Raw genomic sequence first — 20,368 nt, 5'->3', positions numbered from 1 at the left:
AAAACCCGATCGGGTCAGGTCGGTGTCAGGTAGCCTTCCTTAATGTCCACCCTAGTGCTAACATTTATTATTTATCCAAAATCGGTTTTGAGTGAATTGATATTTAAAAAATATATTTCAAATTTCAATGATTACTCGTGAAGCGTTTAAAATGCAAATGTCAAGAATCTTACCATCCGATCGTGGTAGATTCCATTCGTAATAACTTCTTCTTAAATCTACACGATAAATCTCGGGCACCGGGGGAGGTGGGGAGAGGGGGGGGGGGGGGGGGGGGGGGGAACCCATGGCATGAAAAAAACCCAAGACACTGAATTTTGATGAAATCACCTTTTGAATCCAATGCAAAAATTTACCATTGTTATTCATGAACAAAGAAATATTGGGGAAAGTGGGAAACCAGATTAGGGTCGTGGATGAGGTCAATACCCGCACAAATGGATTATCGATGGGTGTTTTTGCTCGTATTCGCGTGAAAATAGATCACAGAACCTTTGTAAAAATTCATCCGGTAACTGCTCCTCAAAAAGACGAAGACATTGTTGCATTACGAGTGTATGAAAAGCTACCGGATTTCTGCTGTAACTTCGGTTGCTTTGGACATTCGATCCGTGAATGTGAGAATCCCATACCAGTGAACAGCAAACTTGAGTTCGGAAGCTGGCTAAAAGTCACGAACCCGAGCGGCGAGGAGAAGAATAGAAATACTACCCACAGTAAACCATACAACAGAAGAGACAACTCTCCATCAAATAACTCTGCAAGGAATAATGAGACAGACATTAATATCCAAGAAATGGAAGCCAGAGTGGGAAATTCCATATTGTTAACTTCTCCTAATCACGAAGAAGTGACTTCGAGTAAGAACAACGCACGAGAAACTGAATACTCTATCACGTCCCAAGGTTTTAACAAACAGAAACAAATCATCAACTAGTGGCTAGAGAAATGAAAGCGTAGAGCACAAGAGAAAGGTTTTCTAGCAACCCCGTTACTAGACCAACACAAGATGAAATATGAGAATATAGCCCATGGGAATCCACGGAACCGTCATAGTCCTCCAAAGAAAGGCATTATCAGTGATATCTTGGACCCCATAACTACTGAATCAGCGGCGGGGGGTGTAAAGAAACACCGCCGATCACTATGATTTGCATATCTTTGACCGCTCGAGGGCTTGGGAACCAATGAGAATTTCGCGAAACCAAAAAGACTCGTCGCAGAAAAGGACTCAACCCTTCTCTTCCTATGTGAAACTAAGATGAGGGGCTCTAACATCAACTGGTGGAAGAATATTCTTGGTTTTTCTCGTCTATTTGTGGTGGATTGTAAAGGTAGGAGTGGAGGCTTGGTGCTTGTATGGAAGGACCCGTTCAACATTACAATTCACTCATACACATTAGGACGTATCGACTATACAATAAAGCATGGGGATAAGTTTTGGAGATTCACGGGGTTTTATGGAAACCAAACACAGGAAACCCCGACACAGGATGCCGACATCTATTATGGAACTTCCTCCGTCCTTTAAGCAGACTTACAGAACTCGAAGGGATCCCATGGAGTGTTGGCGGTGACTTCAATGAAATTTGTTATTGACAGTAAAAAGTATGGTGAAAACCAAATGCCTTTGCATCAAACTCGAGATTTCAGGGACACTCTAGATGCTTGCTCATTATCGGATTTCCATGGAAGTGGCGAGTTTTCACTTGGATCAACCGCCGGTCTTCTGTTAATATAATTTTTGAATGGCTAGATAGATATGTTGCCACTATTGAGTGGAGACTCCTATATTCAATGGCGCTGCCCAAACTTTGAAATTTTTTCACTCGAACCATAGACCCATTCTTATTTAACTTGGCTCTACGTAGAAACATCTATCTCGAAAATGACCTCTATTCTGATTCGACCTCATTGGGTTACATAGATAGATTGCACGGATATAGTGGCTCAAGAATGGCAGAAAGATGACAAGTCTCTATCACCATCAGATCGTATACATAGTGTTAAAACACTTCTAAAAAACTGGGCTGGACATCGATTTCTATATCTCTCAGAGCAGATAAAAACATGGTTAGCTGTCGTGATCGCGGAGATCGAAACGGATGTTACCGTTCCAGTTACAATGAAATTTCGCGGAACGGTCGCGGAATGGGTATTTTAAAAAAATATTATAAATATATAAAAATTAAAAATTTTGAAAAATATTTAGAAATATGAAAATTAAAATAAATATCATTTAAATGGATTATTTGATGTAAATAAGAAATTGAAATATTTTTAAAATTTTATTAACAATTTATTGAACACAATTTATATCGTCATTATATTTAAAATATTTTCAACCATCTCAAAAATTAAATATACTATTACAAATTATTTGTATTTAATTAATTAAAACTTTAAAATATTTTCGATTGAATATATATAAGTTCGCACAAATTTGAATCAATTTAGTGTCATGGACTAATAATAAGCATCAAATCTTATATAAAGTGATGTTACAAATTATTTAACATCAATTAAAATAGAAATATTTTATAATTAACTTAGTTTTTTCACACTTTGTAATGAAAATTTCTCAATAGAAATAGTTGACTTACGGTCTCTTCTTCACACACATTTTTTGTTCTTGTTGCAGCGGTACAAATCCCTTCCGTTCCGTGCCGTTCCGCGTGTCCCGTTCTGTTTCGCCGTTAAATCCCCGTTTTCGGTATATGAAACGCCGATACAAGCCACCAACCTACACACCCCGGAACCTCGTCAAGGTTGCTTGCGTTCCGGTTCCGGAACGCCCGTTCCGGCCGTTTCGTTCCCGTTTCGTCCAACCATGATTGCATCCAATGTAAAAGAGTGTGCCTCTTCTACACATAACCGTTCCGCTCGGCCGTTCCGTTCCGTATCGCCGCTAAAAAGTCGAAGAACAGCGCTACAAAACAATCACCGATTTGCCCTGGAACTTTGGAATGGCGGTCACCGTTCCAGTTCCGGCCGCGTCGCGGCCGTTCCGGCGAACCATGGATAAAAACCAAGAGGGGAAAACTAAATCGACTCAGGATTCATGAGCAATGGCAACGCTCGGGACAAAAAATCGGTGAGCTAGAACGTGATATTGAGAATCTAGCTATCAAAGAAGAAATGTATTTGAAGAAGCAGAGTAGAGTCAAGTGGCTCGCCAATAATGACAAAAATTCGACATAATTTCATGCATGTGCATCTCTCCGGCGAACAAATAACCATATTAGCAAACTGATCACAGCACATGGTGTGACGACTACTAATTTATAAGTGCTGATAAATTTTTTTTTTACAAGCTCATTTTTCGAAAATAAACTTTTAAATATTTTTCATGCATACAACCCTACTGAAAATATGTCATTTAAAAATAATCGTGCACAATCGACAAATAAATTACTGTAGTTTAAAAAAAATTGCCAACTCGGCCCTTACCATGCATGAACGAAATTAAAACGTGTAAAATACTAAAATTCATTATCATAACAATATCAACGTAACAAAATGTTCATGTCCCCTCAAAATCATAAAAACGTGATGTGCGGAAAAGTGTGGTCCTCGGGTCGTGTGCCTACTTAGAGTTCGGCACTTGTATCACACACACCTAGTGAGTCTAAAGACTCAACACACATGTATCGTTAATAGCAAATACATATACATAGCACACAACAGTGAAAAATAATGTAATAAACATACATTTCATGAACTTAAAAATATAAACGTAAACGTGTCGTATAAAATCACAACGTGTCAAAACATGTCTCAACATATCATCATATTCGTATATATTTTCTTTTAATTGAATTCAGTTCAATAGTTGTAACTTTCGTATCAGCTCTATTCGATGGATATATCTAATATACCCGCGGTACCCAGCGGCGGGAACATCAACGACAGCATTACTTGGCCTCAGCTTATAATATCTCATATAATCGTGTTAGTTACAATCAACTCTCATCCTTCAAAACGTGTCATCATGTTCATCACTTAATAAAAACATGCATATACGTAAATTTTCCTTAAAACCAAGCATGCAACGTATTTTTTTCATAATTACATAAAAATCAAATCCATACTAATGGACTGAATACCTTTTTACGGAATCGGAGGAATATGCGACAGGTGCAAAATGATCATTTTGCCCCTAGAAACCCAAGATGACCGTTTTACCCCTGAACCTCTAAGTTTCGACCCGAAGCTTATCAATTTCTTTAAATCATCCCAGAACATATTTATAAGCATTTTTTAGACGTAAACTCGAGCCCGATTAAAAACTTAACCGATTCATTTTAGAATTTGGACCGGAGTCCCGGTTTTAACCCGAATCGACCCAAAACTTGACCGAATTTTTCCCAACTTTCTACCACCCTTATACGCATCTTAACAGCCCTTAAAACATCTAGACCAGCCCAATAAACCCTTTGAACCCAAGGCCACCAGCTGCTGAACTTTTTACACCTTACATTTTCAAAAACCCTAAATCGCCGAACTTAAATTTATCGACCCTAGGCTCTACCTACTCGGACCAGCCTTGGACCAACCCTTCTTAGCCCACCTTAGGACCCTAATGAACCGACCTAAGACCATCTTCCAGCCCCAAGTGTGTGCATCACCCGAACCCGCAAGAACAAGCATGGTCGTGCCCTACCCGAAGCACAACCGACTCCTAACTCGTTCACTTCCTTTCTAGACGAGACCAGATGGTTATGGACCACTCCTAGCCTCGGTTGGACCCTCCTAGATCGCACCTTATCATGGTTCAGCACTTCTCCAGCCGCGTTGTTGGAAACTAAATTTCGGATGTTTGACAAACTGAGCGTTTAAAAGGTTAAACTAAATGATCTAAAATATGCAAACTATCGGTTGCTAGTAACTGAAGGATAATACGCAGATTTTCGAAGACAACTAAACCAGCAACTGAACTACGCAGACAACTGACTGATCAGTTGGAACTGATCAGTTACTACAAACAGTTGTGAGCTTATCAACTACATTCAATCAGCTGATCCCTCGGCTGTACACGTCATAAGTTAAGGAAAAAGACATTCAGCCGACAAAAGCTAACTGCAACAAGTAGTGGGATCGCCGCATTTCAGAAAAGTTGCAGTGTACGACTGTTAGAAAAATGTTGACGTCATATGCAACAGATAGAAAGCTTCAAATTGTATTTAATACTACCGTTGGAGGGAAACCTATAAATAGCATAGAAGAGCAGCTGAAGAACAACTCTTGAACTCTTGAATCTTTGAACTCCGAACAACTATCGATTTACTATTCAGTTACTCTGCTGAAACTTGCAAACATCAAAGCTCACGCTTATTGTATACATTCATTGCTTTCAGGCTATATTTCGAGCTTTCAAGCACAAACTGTAATACTCGATCTTGAAGAGATAAGTTGTGTTATATTATTTCAGTTCTATTGAGTACCTTAAACAATTTTGTAACTAAGAGTTTCAGTTTGGCATTGTTAAGTCCAAACAGACTGAAGTGGGTCTGTAAAACTGCTTGTATCAATCAAAGTCTTTTAATGTATATCCTATCCTTGAGATAGAAGGAGTGACGTAGGAGTGTTTGAAATCTCCGAACATCCATAAAATCTTGTGTCTTCTTATTTCAGTTATTATTTTATCTATCAGTCAATTTATTTTCGCACATTCTTTGTTAACTGATTGATATTGTCTTACAAGATTCTCGAGTATCATTTTATCACTAAACTGACTCATCAGTAGAAAAGGTTTTGAAAACTGTAAATGTTTATTCAACCCCACCTTTTAAACACTTTTTCACCTTTAACTGATCCTATCAAGTGGTATCAGAGCAGTTAAATCTTGTTCCTGAACATTTTTATTTACAAACTGATCAACATGTCTTTATTCAACAAAATTCCAATGTTCTCGAGAGACGATTTTGATGATTGGAAAATTAGAATGCAGACTCATCTAGCTGCACAAGACGATGACACGTGGTACGTTATTACAGACGGACCCATGAAAATATTGAAGGCAAACACAGACGAATTTTTCAAGAGACTTCTTTAGTTTCTCCAAATGGCGATGTGTCAATGAAGGATGAGGGACGTTGGAACTGCTTGAACTATCCATCGGTGCTTAATTGTTATTATCGAATGACCATGGTCTTATTTATAGACAGTTCTTAAAGAGACATGAAGAATACGAAGAGACATCAGTTACCAGAATGGACTTAACTCATTCAGACTAAGTTTCCTCTAACCTTCCTCTACCCTTTCTTTTATTTATATGCATTTATTAAGGGAGAATATCGAATATAAATGGGTAACTGAGAAGACAATAGTCAGTTGGTCTTTAACTGAAATGATTCAGCTTACAACTGATCACTCAGTTGCTGGCCTGACTGATCTTCTCCAATAATTTAACTGATAAATCAATAAATATTTCATAATAAGTGATATGACTGATAATTACGCATTTAATGTACGTCTTTCAATGAATATTGATTAAAATGTGGCCCCACGTAGCCCATTTAAATTCTACACACGCTTTTATCACACGTACACACGATTTTATTCAATTTACCTTGGACTGACACGTGTCCAAAAATTTGAATAATCACATATAAACGTACTTATCACCGCCACAATTCAGTTTTTATTCTTTTACGCGCATTTCAATCTCCAAAGCAAATCAATACACTTAGCTTTCTTTCTCGCAGATAATCAATCCTTCAGAAATGGCAAACCAAGTTCCAGCATATATGTTGAACGTTATGGCTGTTGATTTTAATTCAGTCCTGTATGTTCAGGTTTATCAAAATAGAAGCTGCTGGACTGAAGACATTTATGAGACTTTCTTCTCAAGAAATCTATCCTAAAGAGATTCGGGATCTCTATGCCAACGATTTTATCTCTGCTGACGGCAACATCACTATCACAGTCAACAATCAGTTGCTGATGATCGATGAAGACTCTTTCAGCTGCCAACTGATGGTCTGACCAATGTCTCTGAGGTAAAATCTTCTGATGTTGAGGAGATGCAAACTCTCCTGTTTGCTGATGGTCGAAAAATCAAGGTCTCCGATCCCAAGAAGGAACTCAAGCCAGAAATCCAGTTACTGGCTGATATAGTGGCCAAAGAGCTCTGCTGAAGAACAAGGGCTTAGTTGGTGACTCATCTGAGAGGTCATCCAAATTCGAAATCTTCAATGCAAAGAGTGTTCAGCTGACGAAGCTCAAGCTGGACATCTCTCCTGAGCAGTTTGTCAAGGTGAAAAAGGAGATTGGGACGCAAGAGGCTTCCAAATCAGTTAAGAAAGCCAAAATGACAATTCAGAAAAAGGCAATCAATCGCAAACTGATTGTCAGTGAAACTGATTCTGAAATGACTCATTCTCCCAAGATCTCCAAGAAGCCCAGAACTCTGAAGACAAAACCAGCCATCGCTGTGGGCACCATCCCAACTGAGAGGCTGATACAATCTAGAGTTGAACAGCAGATCAAGGCTACTCCACTGAGAGCAATACCAGTTGGATCTTCAACTGATGATCAGTTACCTCCACCTGCTGCTCCTCTCAAGAAGACTATCACCAAATCTGGTGATAAGAAGAAATCTGTTGGAGTTAAAGCTCCACTCATCATTATCTCTGGCCCAATTTCTTTGTCATTTGCCAGACCAAAAGGGATAGTGATCAAAGAAAAAATTGATACAACTAGGTCAAGACTGAGTATTCCTCATGTTCTAACTGACTCAAAGGGCAAAGAAAAGATGACAGAAGAGCCCAGACTCACAAACACCATTCAAACCCATATTGACCTCATCTGGAAAGAGGTCAATGAGTTTTATAAGGCTAAGCTTAAATCTTGTGATGAATGAGTAAAGTTTAGAACTATAGTTTTTGTCTTGCAAATGCAAAAGAAATCAGTTTTGAAGAAGTTTATTGCCCTGGAAACCATAGTTCTAAAATTGGTCAAAGCAGCTTCAGTGGTTCAAGCGTTGCAGAGGAAGAATTATTTCTTTGATCAAGTACGGGCAAAGAAACTAAAACAAATGTTGTTCAGATATGCCAAAACTATGATCCCACCAGTCCAACTACCTTTAATGACAAAGCAGTTCATGACCAGCTGGAGACGGATCTTTTATCTCTGCAGATGGAGATTAAGCAGTGGGAACTAGATCAAGAATTGATCATTCCAGAAGATTCCCAAGATCTTTCATCAGACGAGCAAGCTGAACAATCAGCTCAACCGCAAAATCCATCCCAGGAACCAGTTGCTGAATCTGCTGAGCAAGTAACTGCTACTTCTTCAAAGGATATGCAATCGTCAATTGTTGCTCCTCATTCCTCAACTGCAGGATCTCAAATTTACACTGATGCTGAATTATCATTGGCAAACATTGATGAAATCTTTAAATTAGTTGTCTCTGATATTCAACAGACTACTACAGAAGCAGTTGAAGAATTATTCGCAACTGACGAGCCAGCTTCACAAGCTACTTTTCAACCAACGGAAGAGCCAGTTCAGTTGACTGCCACAACGGAACATGCAATTTTTACAAGACTGAAGAAGCAGTTCAATCATCCGCCACGACTGAACTAACATTATTTGAAGAGGTGCCAGCTGTACAGCCTACCCTAATTTCAGCTGAGCAACCAACAGAAGAATCAGGTGAGCAACTAGCTCAAGAAATTGCTACTATTTCAGCTGATCAACCAGCTGAAGAGCCTTCAGATTCTACTGCTGTTCCAAATCCTTCTTCTTCTCCACAGCTTCAACATGAAGCTACACCATAGGATACTTCATAAATGGTCAATCTTGCAACTGAAACAACTTACGGGGCCATGATGATCTTCAATCAAGAGAACAGGGAGCAGGAACCAGAAACTTCTGGAGCCATGTCTCCTGGTATATCAATAGAAACTGAATCTTTGTTTGAAGAAATTCAGGCTATTCAGACCAACCTCGTCGGTGTAATGATTTTCATTTCTGATATCAAATCAACCCAATTTTCGCAAACATTGAGGTTCGACTCTATAAAGGATAATACCATGGGAAGACTGCAGCAAATCCAAAAGGACGTAACTTCATTATTTTTCCAAATGGAAGAACTTCGAGAAGACAAAGTGTCAGCTGAAGCTCACTTCCAAACTCAAGCCTTGGTTACAAGATGTCTTGATTTTATGGAAAGCACTGTCTCCAAAAGAATGGATTTACTACAAGATATCCTGATGAATGAAGTATCAAACCTTTCCTCAGATGTGCGGATATTATCCAAAAAGGTTGATGAGTTTGACAAAAGGGGGGAAGAACAAGAACAAGGAAAAGATCAGCCAGAGAAATCTTCAAAGTTGATCAAGAAGAAATAGAAGACTATTTGGCAGATTTTTGAAGATTATTTTATTTAGTTATAAGATTCTTTATTCTTTTATTCTCTGAACGAATCTGTACATTGAAAGAGTTATTTTATATACAGTGAGTTCAGTTGATCAGTTTCAGTTCTTCTTTCTAAGTTTTGTCAAACACCTAAAAGGGGGAAATTATTGGAAACTAAATTTCGGATGTTTGACAAACTGAGCGTTTAAAAGATTAAACTAACTGATCTAAAATAAGCAAATTATCAGTTGCTAGTAACTGAAGGATAATACGCAGATTTTCGAAGGCAACTGAACCAGCAACTGAACTACGCAGACAACTGTACATGTCATCAACTGAACTACGCAGACAAACAGTTGTGAGCTTATCAACTACATTCAATCAGCTGATCCCTCGGCTGTACACGTTATAAGTTAAGGAAAAAGACATTCAACCGACAAAAGCTGACTACAACAAGTATTGGGATCGCCGCATTTCAGAAAAGCTGCAGTGTACTACTGTCAGAAGAATTTTGATGTGGCATGCAACAGATAGAAAGCTTCAAATTGTATTTAATATTGCCGTTGGAGGGAAGCTTATGAATAGCAGAGAAGAGCAGCTGAAGAACAGCTCTTGAACTCTTGAATTTTTGAACTCTGAACAACTATCGATTTACTATTCAGTTACTCTGCTAAAATCCTTGCAAACATCTAAGCTCATGCTTATTGTATACATTCATAGCTTTCAGGCTATATTTCTAGCTTTCAAGCACAAACTTTAATACTCGATCTTGAAGAGATCAGTTGTGTTAGATTATTTCAGTTCTATTGAGTACTATAAACAAGTTTGCAACTAAGAGTTTCAGTTTGACATTGTTAAGTCCAAAACTGAAGTGTATCTGTACAACTACTTGTATCGATCAAAGTCTTTTTGTGTATGTCATATCCTTGAGATAAAAGGGGTGACGTAGGAGTGTTTGAAATCTCCGAAAATCCATAAAATCTTGTGTCTTCTTATTTCAGTTATTATTCTATCTATCAGTCAGTTTATTTTCGCACATTCTTTGTTAACTGATTGATATTGACTTACAAGATTCTCTAGTATCAGTTTATCACTAAACTAACTCATCAGTCGAAAAAGTTTTGAAAAGTGTAAGTGTTTATTCAACCCCTCCTTCTAAACACTTTTTCACCTTTAACCGATTCTATCACGCATCTTCCCAAACTCTCGCCAAACACCAAGAAAACTCTAACCGCCTAGTGACTAACAATTGGCCCTCTCCTAGACCATGCACCCTTAAACCTCCAGCATCGTGTCACCGCATCTTACATCTTACATTCCCTTGGAACTCTGAAAATCGGCAGCCCCTTACAACAGGTCAATAAAAATGTGAGCATGCAACATAAAGATGCAATTTTTGTGACAAACTTTCAACCAAAACGTTCACACAAGCTAGATCGAAAGATTTCCATTCATTTACACAAATTTTGTATAACATTGGTGTGAATGAAGTGCAAAAGAAGAAACATGCGTGCCTTGAAGTGTAGATGCTCAAAAACTCGGAGAAACGCGCGTCGGGGAAGCCGGAGGAGCGGAGAGGTAACTTGTTTGAAAGAAAATGGAGGGCCGAATTTTTTTACTGTTGGTTGCTGCTGAAAGTCGAGGGTAGAGGCTGTTGATGGGGAGGGATGGGCGGCCAAGGTGATTAAAATAGGGTTATGGTTGATCTAGGTAGGTTTTAAATAAAATGTAAGCACTAATGAGCCCTAATTTATTTATTAAAAGGGTTTTTTGCCCATTTAACATAAAGCAAACCCATCAAGCCCAAAAACACACCCTACTCGTTAAAATTTGCGTATCAGCTAAAATCATAACCCGACGAGTAAAAATACCCAACCAAGGCCCATTTTCAACTATCATAATTAAAAACACCTCATATTAAATAAATAAAAATAATTATTCAATAAAAATATTTTTCCTGAATATCCCCGGTCCCCATTCCTCGTCCGAGTGCGAAATGATGGGTTTTGCGCATAAATGGGTGGAGAAGGTAATGCTCTGTGTCCACACTGTTTAATATTCTTTTTCCATAAATGGTGAATTAAGCAAGACCATCATACCAAGCAGGGGCTTAAGGCAGGGAGATCCACTATCACTATACTTATTTATTATATGCGATCATGGCTTATCATCTGTTCTTCTTGCTTTCAAAAGCAGAAAACTCATCACTGGAATACGTATGACACCCTTTTGTCCTTTAATAACTCACATATTTTTTGCAAATGACAGCCTCATGTTCTTGAAGGCTACTATGGAAAACTGTGTAGGGGTTCACACCTGTCTTAACCTGTATGAGAGGGCCTCGGACAACTAATCAATTTTGAGAAATTTTCGTTATCTTTCAGCCCGAACACGAATGAAAGTGTGAAGGACACCATCAAAAAAATGTTCATTGTCCCTGTTGTGCAAGGACATGAAGTGTATCTGGGGCTGCCTGTTTTCTCCAGCCGAAACAAGAAGCTACAATTCTGCTACCTTGTGGAAAGGGTAGCGAAAAGATTACAAGGTTGGGGGAACAAAATTTTTCGATTGGCGGTAAAGAAACCTTGATAAATTTTGTGATCCAATCGATTCCAATCTATCCAGTGTCTTGCTTCCATATCCTAAAATCAATATGTGAAGAGATAGAGAGATCATGTGCTAACTTCTGGTGGGATGTGGATGATGGAAAAAGTAGAATGAATTGGAAAATTTGGGAAGGTGTTTGATAGCCAAAGAATATGGGTGGGATGGTCTTCTGCCATCTCGAGACTTTCAACGAAGCACTGCTAGCGATACAAATATGGCGTGTTATACACTTTCTTGCTCGCTGGTTACATGTGTTCTCAAAGCAAGATATTATAAACATCAAAATATCATGCATGCCTAACTTGGAAGTAATCCTTCTTACATTTGGAGTTGCCCCCAATTGGAAAAAAGTTTATATATTGCATATGGGAAATGGGGAACGAATTTCCACTTTCGGGGAGTGCAACAGAAGCCGACACAGTACAGTGGTAACTATGAAAATGTCAGCTTGCTTGTTCTGAATGAACAGATTTTTCTTGAATCCTTCCCTCCTCATGTGGCAGCAGAAATATTAGACATTCCGATATCCCTTTCGAACCATGAGGACTTTATATATTGGGCTTAGGATCCAAAAGGCAGATACTTGGTCACGGAAGGATATAAAATTGAATTTGGATTTTGTGAACCACCAGTACATAGCTCTGAGATGCACTCGAAGAGGTGGTGGAAATTCTTTTGGGCTATGTCGATCCCTCCAAAAGTCCGAGTATTTTGGTGGCGCATTTTGCACAATATTATCCCGATATCATTCAACCTAATGGCTCATCACGTCTCGGTAACTGGCAGTTGCCCATTATGTCATTTCGAATACGATACAACAAGCCATGCATTATTCTCTTGCCCAGTAGTTAAAGTTTGTTGGAAGACGTCTCGGTTTTGGCCCTTGTTTAAACAGGTACAATCATTGGAGTTGCTCGATATCTTCAGATGGATGAAGGATAAGTTGAGCATAATGGATTTTGAACTATTCACTATGAACACTTGCGATATGGATTGAACGACTCAATCTCAGACATAACCAAGGAAGCCTTGGAAAGGGACTTAACGTGAATTGGAGTGATGCACTGTTATGAGACTTCCAAGAGGCCCAACGATTGAGCATGCTGAATGGAAAAAATAATAAATCATGGAACTCACCGAAGACATGGATGGCACGACAGGTTAATGAGTTAAGGCTGGATGTTGATACAACTTATAATGAGAACATGAGCAACTTTTTCGTAGGAGGAGTGGTACGTAACCATGATGGCCAGCCAATGATAGCTTTCGCGAAGAAAATTCGTAAACCTCCCTCGATCGTCTATGGAGCACTGGCCGTCATTGATATAGGAGTGAAAATCGCACAGAAACATAACCTCCTTATCAACCAAATCACATCGGACTCTCTATTGGTAGTGCAAGTAGTCACTCCACTGGAAGATGACCTTAGCTATGTTGGCACATATGCTTTTTATATCATATTACCTTTGAGTCAACATAGTGAAACCAGTTTAAACCACATTCAACGCACAACGAACGTCTTTGCAGATTCACTGATCTCTTTTGCTATTTCTCACCAAACTTCCTTTGTTTGGAAGCTCGGGGATTTTCCTTATTGGTTTATAAATTTTGTAACCATTTTTAATCTCAATAATATTACAAGTTTTGCGATTATAAAAAACAAACAAGAATCATTCCAATTAGTTTCTTAATATTTTATTGGACCTGCCAAAACTAAATTTCCAAAAATATAAAAATAAAAAAAAGAACAATTTTTTTTTATATTTCATGTTTTGGAAGGCATGACAGATAATTTTTAAAATCAGAAAAAAGAATAATCTCGATTAGAGACATACATGTCAAAACGGGCTTGCGGGACGGGCCAGCCCACCACCCGCCGCAACCCGCCATTAGGCGGGGCGGGCCTCTAAATGGCCAACCCAGCCCAACCCACTTTGGGCCGTGGGTTAGGCGGGCCAACCCGCTTATTATTTTTTTAAAAAAATACTAAACAATATTAAAATAAACATAGAAGAAAAATATATTTCAGTCAAATAGTTTCATAAAAAACTTAAAAACATTGAAATAAGACATTGAAAGCATACAACAATCAACATAATCCATAAAAAATAAATTGCTTATTCTAATTCATACAAGATTTCATCGTACACATGAACTAAAAATTAACTCATGTAATATCACCAACCGTAAATACAATGAAACCTTTAAATGTGAATTCCAAATCTTTTTTAGTATACACTTTTTCCAGTTTCTTAAGGGTTAGTTTTCAAAAGAAAAAAAAAATTAACGATCTTAAGGGTTTGTCCGCACAAAGCACCTAGCTCTTACCATCATCATTTTCTTAAAAAGTGAGAAACATTGGAAGATAACAGAAAGTCGAGGAAACAGACGGTTGCAAATTTCAGAAAATATTATGTGTTCAACAATACGCATAATTACTTTATTTACTATATTATTTCGATAATTCTAGATTAGTTCGAGTTAAACATTAAAGAAAAGGAAGGAGACTGGAGAGTATATCTTCAAAAAAAATAGAAGCATAGAGATTTTAATAGAGTGATTGAAGTTAGGCACATGAGAAAAAATAAGAAAAAAATAGGAATTTTTATATAAAACTTAAAAATATAAAATTCTACCCTAATTTGGCGGGCCAACCCGGCCCGTCTTGGCCCGCAACCCAAACGAGCTCAACCCGTTTGGCCCGCCTCCAAACGGGCTGCTATTTTATCAACCCAACTCGTTCAATTTTTATGGCGGGACGGGCCGGCTCGACGACCCTGACCGAATTTGACAAGCGTAATTAGAGAACGTACTATCACCTCATTTGAACAAATATATGGGTCCAAGTAAGAGACATGATATAAAAATAAAGAGTCATAATATTTAAGCGAAGAGCTACTCACGCCACGTCCAATTATGAATACGTGAGGAAATTTTCAATGTATTCCATGCCGCCTCTCATATTCTGCTCAAAAGCCGAAAAATCTTGATGTTTTTTTTCTTCGTCTATCTCAATTTTTTTCCTTAATTTTTTTCGTGAAACGATTTCACGAATCTTTATTTGTAAAATCGATCAACTCTACTCATATTTAAAATAAAAAAATAATATTTTTGACATAATAAATAATATTTTTCATGGATGACATAAATAAAATATTTGTCTAACAAAATTGACTCATGAAAACGTCTCTCAAGAGTTTTTTTTTTAATTTTCTATTTTACATGATAATCACCATATATTTGAAAGCGACTCTTTCGGCAAAAACTGAATTTCGCCACCTAAGTATATAATTATTATTTAATTTCCAAATTGGTAAAAGAAGTAAAAAAACATGCTTTATTAAATATGTAGTCAAATGTACGTGTCTAGTTAAAACGTCCAAATATGCTACAAAACACATTAAAAAAAAATCTCCAAATACGTGCAGAGCCGGCCTTGCCAAAAGAATTTGACTGGCACGGCTCAACGAGCGCGTGACGAATTCGAGGATTCTGGAGAGGCTTCATGCGTAGGTCCCCGAAGTGGAAGCCTTAGCCGCAAAGAACATGTCCGACAAGTAATTATCCAAATCTTCAGGGGCATATCTGACAACCTTGTAATTTCCCCGGTTTTTTTCGTACAATTCCCGATAACTCCCCACGATCTTCTTCGAAAGCGATATTTTCACCTCGTCTCTCAGTTTCGGGTCGGATATGACCCATGTGCTTTGCTTCTTGTACGATTCCTCGAAACCGGCGTAGAATCTTCTGAACCTCTCCGAGATCTCGACGGTTGGATTGTCGAGGAGTGACGTCATGGCTTCGCTCCAGCCCATCCTCTCGTACTTGGACATGTAGATCTTCACCTTGGCGTCGTGTTTCCAGATCCAGTCGGGCCCCATCAGGATCCCCATGGTCGAGGTCCGGATCTTTGAAACGACGTAGTTTAGGTTGTTTGCTAGGAACAAATAGGATAACGCCACGTCTTCGTACTTGACAGCCTTGCTGTCAAGTTTGCAGATAAGGACGAGGATCAGCCACGCGAGGCGGGCGGTGACCGCCTCCGAGGAAGGATCCTCCGCCCCCGCGCCGGAGGTGGGGCTGGAGAAGTAAGACACCGGTAGAGGAGTCTGCGCGGTGACCGTCCAATCCATGAGGATATCGGAGATCGCGCCGCTGAAATCGCCAAGGAATATGAGGAAATTCATCACGTAGCGACTGAGGGGATGGACGCCGCCGCTCGCCGTGGCATTTGATGAATCTGACTGAATAGCGGCCTCGAACTGGTTCAGCATGAGCCTCACTGCTTCCGCGAGTTTAAGCAGCGCCGCCTCGGCCTCAGATCTGACCACGGACAACGATTCATGCCCGAATATTGATTCAATCTCCGGCAATAGATCTGAAATCGCTGCGTACATGTCCAGCCCAGAGAACATCTTCTCCGGCGATAGAATCTTCTTGCTTTTAGCGAAACTATGAGGAAAAGAAAACAAATTCACAGCTGCATCTCTAGAAATCTCAGTGAAACACGATTCCCCAATCTTCTGGGACGAGGAAAACACAAAATCGCAAAGAATCCTCTCGCCGCAGAACAGAGTTTTGATAGCAACAATAACGGCGTGCAGCCAGTTCTTGATTTTTTGATTCAAAACTTCCCACCCCATTTTCTGAATCAAAGAAATACTGCTATTTTCTACGTGCAAATAATACAAAGTCTCATCAATAATCGATTTTCGAACAATTTTGTAAATGTCCAGGCACTCTCTCGCATAACCAGACCCAATCATAGAATCTGCGATGCTCTTTAAATCCTCCATAGCTACATCAGAAGAGTGAGGTGTACTCATCCCCTCATCCTCGTCGGAATCAGAAATACTTTCTCGGGTGGATCGGTTCGACACAGACTCTGAATCAAGATTCTTCCTGTTAGCAGATAAGATGGTGCTAAATTCTTTCTCCAGTCTTTTAATGGCGATTTTCATCAAGTTCTGCGCCCTTATCAGTTTCTCGGACTTGGTGCTCAGCTTCATGTAGAAAAGCATGGCTTTCTGCAAATCACTGACAGATTCTAGAAATCTTTTAGCTTCATTCCTGTCATGCTCAAACAGGGATATAAATTTCGTCGAATCCAAGTCCCACTTCTTGATTATTTCTTCGGCAAAATCGATGTTTTCCTCAATCATCGTCTCGCAGAAAGTTTGGTGTTGAATTGGGCTGCTACTGGAAGAATCACGTAATGGAGACGCAGGCTTTGAAAACAAAGAACCCTTCATTTTGCAGCTTTATTCTGATTGTTTAGTGAAGAATTTGAAAGAGAATCTGCTTGGAGAAATTTACAGATTTTTTTTGAAAAGAAATTTAGAGAGAGATCGAATCGAGAAGAGTGGGATATTTATGGAAGCAAATGAATGGTTTGTGTGAGCTAAGGCATGCTTTACCGGATATATAGGAAAATGGATCTCCTCTTTAAAAAATGATATTATCGTGTTTAATATTTTTTATGGTAAGAGTAATATTTTTTATGGTAAATATCGGTAGGATTGATCCATCTTACATTTAAAGATTCGTAAGACCGTCTTACAAGAGACCTATTCATTTATTTAAAATATATTATAAAGTCTATTTTAAAACAATAGATGATTAAAGTTAAATAAAAAAATATTTATGCTTAACGACTCATCAGTTTTGAATTTTGATTTTGTTTTATTTTTAATATAAAATTACTTTTATTAATAGACAATTTTTTATTTAGTATTTGAGTGGAAACAGTATTGACTAATCATAAAAATAAAAACTAAATAACTTTAACATTGTTTTTTACAATTTAACATCTAAAATTCGTCACGATTTATTAAAAATATATTTTGAATACTCTGGATCTTCGTCGGATCTTGATCTTTGAAATTTGTCGATCGTTCCAGCGATCTTATTTTTTTCGACTGCAAACCAATCTTATAGGCATATTAGCGTGCTAATGTTTTTTTGCTTTAAATTAGTCATTTGTTTACTAATGATTCTTCCAAATACTGAAAATGATGATTCGAAACCAACGCTTGAAATTTGAACGGCTTGGACATCTCGTGCAATTGCCATTAACACAACATAAAGTTAAGAATATACTTTGCATCCATCATGAAAATCAAAATTTTTTCTGGTCTCGATATATTGGCTTAGATAAATTTGGATCATTATAATTAATTGTTGTCTTCGATTTTTCTTTGAACTTTTGTCATTTCAAACTTTGAAAGAAGTTGAGTGATCCACTTTTGCTTTTCTCTGTCGGTCTCTCCTCTGGATGCGCACTCGGTTCACATTGTTCACTAGCATACAAATCAAACAATTTTAAGAGAAATGCATGATCGACTTTCTTTTATTGTCAACATTATTCGGAAGAAATTTAACATAATATTCAAATAAAACATGTCTAACTCACCTTAATTTTGACTAAGATCAATGTTGTTAAACCATGCACAATTGGGATATTCTCTCAATATTTTAACAATTTATTTTCCATATTTGAAACAAAAGCATTGATAACAACATAATTAAGATATTCAATAAAGTTATAAAACATATTGAAAAGCAAATATGAAAACATGAATGAAGTAAGGTAGTTAATGCCAAAAAAAATTCAGTTGCTTCTTTAAAAATTTATAACGAAAAACACACTTAGTCAAAATATTTTAATCATCGTCAGTCAACATTAAAGACTCTGCAACAATGTTATTATAATATGTAGTTACTAGATCTTGAAAACGTAACAAAGCATGAAGCAAATAATATAAAAAATTACACCTAGTTTAAATAGGAATATGAAATTTTTTAAATTTAATATCGTTTGACTTGACTAGTGTTTTCCAATCACGTCTATATCTTTTTTCACGTAATATTTTACCACATACTTTGAATTTTTTTTATTACAATAGAGATATGTTCATCACATGCATATTCAACACATAAGTTGATAATATGACATGCACATCTAACATGAAGCAAATTACCATCTAAAATCGATTTTAATGAATCTTTAAGATATTTAATCGCAAGTGTATTGGTACTCACATTATCTAATGTGATCGATATTATTTTATTTTTTATGCCAAAAATCTTAACAACATTCAAGATATATCTATTCTAAATGTTCTAGCACTAAAATTCTTTTTGCATAGTATGCGCTAAAATTCTTTTTGCATAGTATAAGTTTCATCAATCTAATGAAATGTAATAACAAGATAATATTCATATTTCAAATTAGTCCAAATATCAGTTGTCAAACTAAATATACAAGAAATATTTGTAAGATGAGATTTTAATGTTTCTTTGTATTCTTTATACATATCAAAACAATTTTTTTTAAGTTTGTGGCTAGAAATATTGCAAAAACCAAGTTGAATAGTACTATTAAATTCAACAAAACCTTATTGTTCAGCTATTATAAAAGGTTGACAATATTTCATAAAAAATTTAATGATGGCTTTTTAAGATTTTTTTTTAATTGTGAATGCTTTACCACTTGAAAGATTAATTTGTTGTTGTGTTGGCTCCCGACCGAATGATTGTAGAGTATCGGGGTGAAATTTATGTACCTTGATTAATTTTTTTTCAAAATTCCGGTACCACTGGAACCACCAACCCGTTATGTAATAATATTTGGTTTTGCAAATTTTACATACATCAAAAGTGTTGTTTATACCTTCTTTTTCAATGTCGAAGTGATCCAAGACTTTGTTTTGCTTTTCTCGGATGGTCGTCGTGCTCGTTTCCATCGTGTTACTTGCTCGGACGAACGATGGTGTCCCTACATTTGGGGAGTTTCATGGCTTCTTCCTCCTTGTGACTAGGTTCGATTCAATCAAAGTCAGGAATATAGCCGAAATGTTCATTAAAGTTGGAAAATTTATTCACCTCCACGAATACCATAGTTTGAAGATGACATCATTGAAATTAGAATTATTTATACGAGTAAATTGCGACATAGTAAGTAAATAATAATAAAGAGAATAATGAGTATAGATAAAATTATAACAAAATTTATTGAATATATATTGGCAAATGATAGAAAACATCAAATTGATTGTAGAGAAATGTAGTCTAGAGAGAAAATTGTTGTATGAAAATGTTTAGAAATTATCTTGTATTTATAGTTGATTTTAAGGATAAAAAAAATAAAAATTCCAATTTGGCTAGTCGTTAGACAACAGCTGGAGCCCAATGACTATTTACTTTTTCTTTCTTAACTTTTTAAATTTTTTTTTTTAAATTCAATTGACCATTGGGCCAGCTGCTGGCCCTATGGCCATTTGATTTTTTTTTTTCTAAAAAAGATTGATCGGGTCAGATCCTATTTCGATTTTGGATCGGATCGGATACGGTTATTGAACCAGAACTGGTTGAACTGGTTCAAAAAATATTGAACTGG

At 37.3% G+C, this 20,368-nt stretch overlaps 1 protein-coding gene across 1 annotated transcript; it reads right to left on the bottom strand.

Annotated features, from left to right (window-relative positions):
• Positions 1-15,280: 15,280 nt before the first annotated feature.
• LOC142530950 (exocyst complex component EXO70H1-like) lies at positions 15,281-17,383 on the bottom strand. The gene has a single exon (XM_075636895.1). The coding sequence runs from the start codon at positions 17,220-17,222 to the stop codon at positions 15,474-15,476; it is 1,749 nt and encodes a 582-aa protein (XP_075493010.1). The 5' UTR covers positions 17,223-17,383; the 3' UTR covers positions 15,281-15,473.
• Positions 17,384-20,368: the final 2,985 nt, after the last annotated feature.

This window comes from Primulina tabacum, chromosome 17 (genome assembly GCF_025594145.1).
Source record: "Primulina tabacum isolate GXHZ01 chromosome 17, ASM2559414v2, whole genome shotgun sequence".
Taxonomy (NCBI): domain Eukaryota; kingdom Viridiplantae; phylum Streptophyta; class Magnoliopsida; order Lamiales; family Gesneriaceae; genus Primulina; species Primulina tabacum.
The sequence above is the reverse complement of the archived record's forward strand: the minus strand, read 5'-3'. Positions and strand labels throughout refer to the sequence as shown.

Excerpts from the sequence above, each read along its gene's own strand:
- LOC142530950 (XM_075636895.1), bottom strand. The coding sequence starts at position 17,222 with ATGAAGGGTTCTTTGTTTTCAAAGCCTGCGTCTCCATTACGTGATTCT.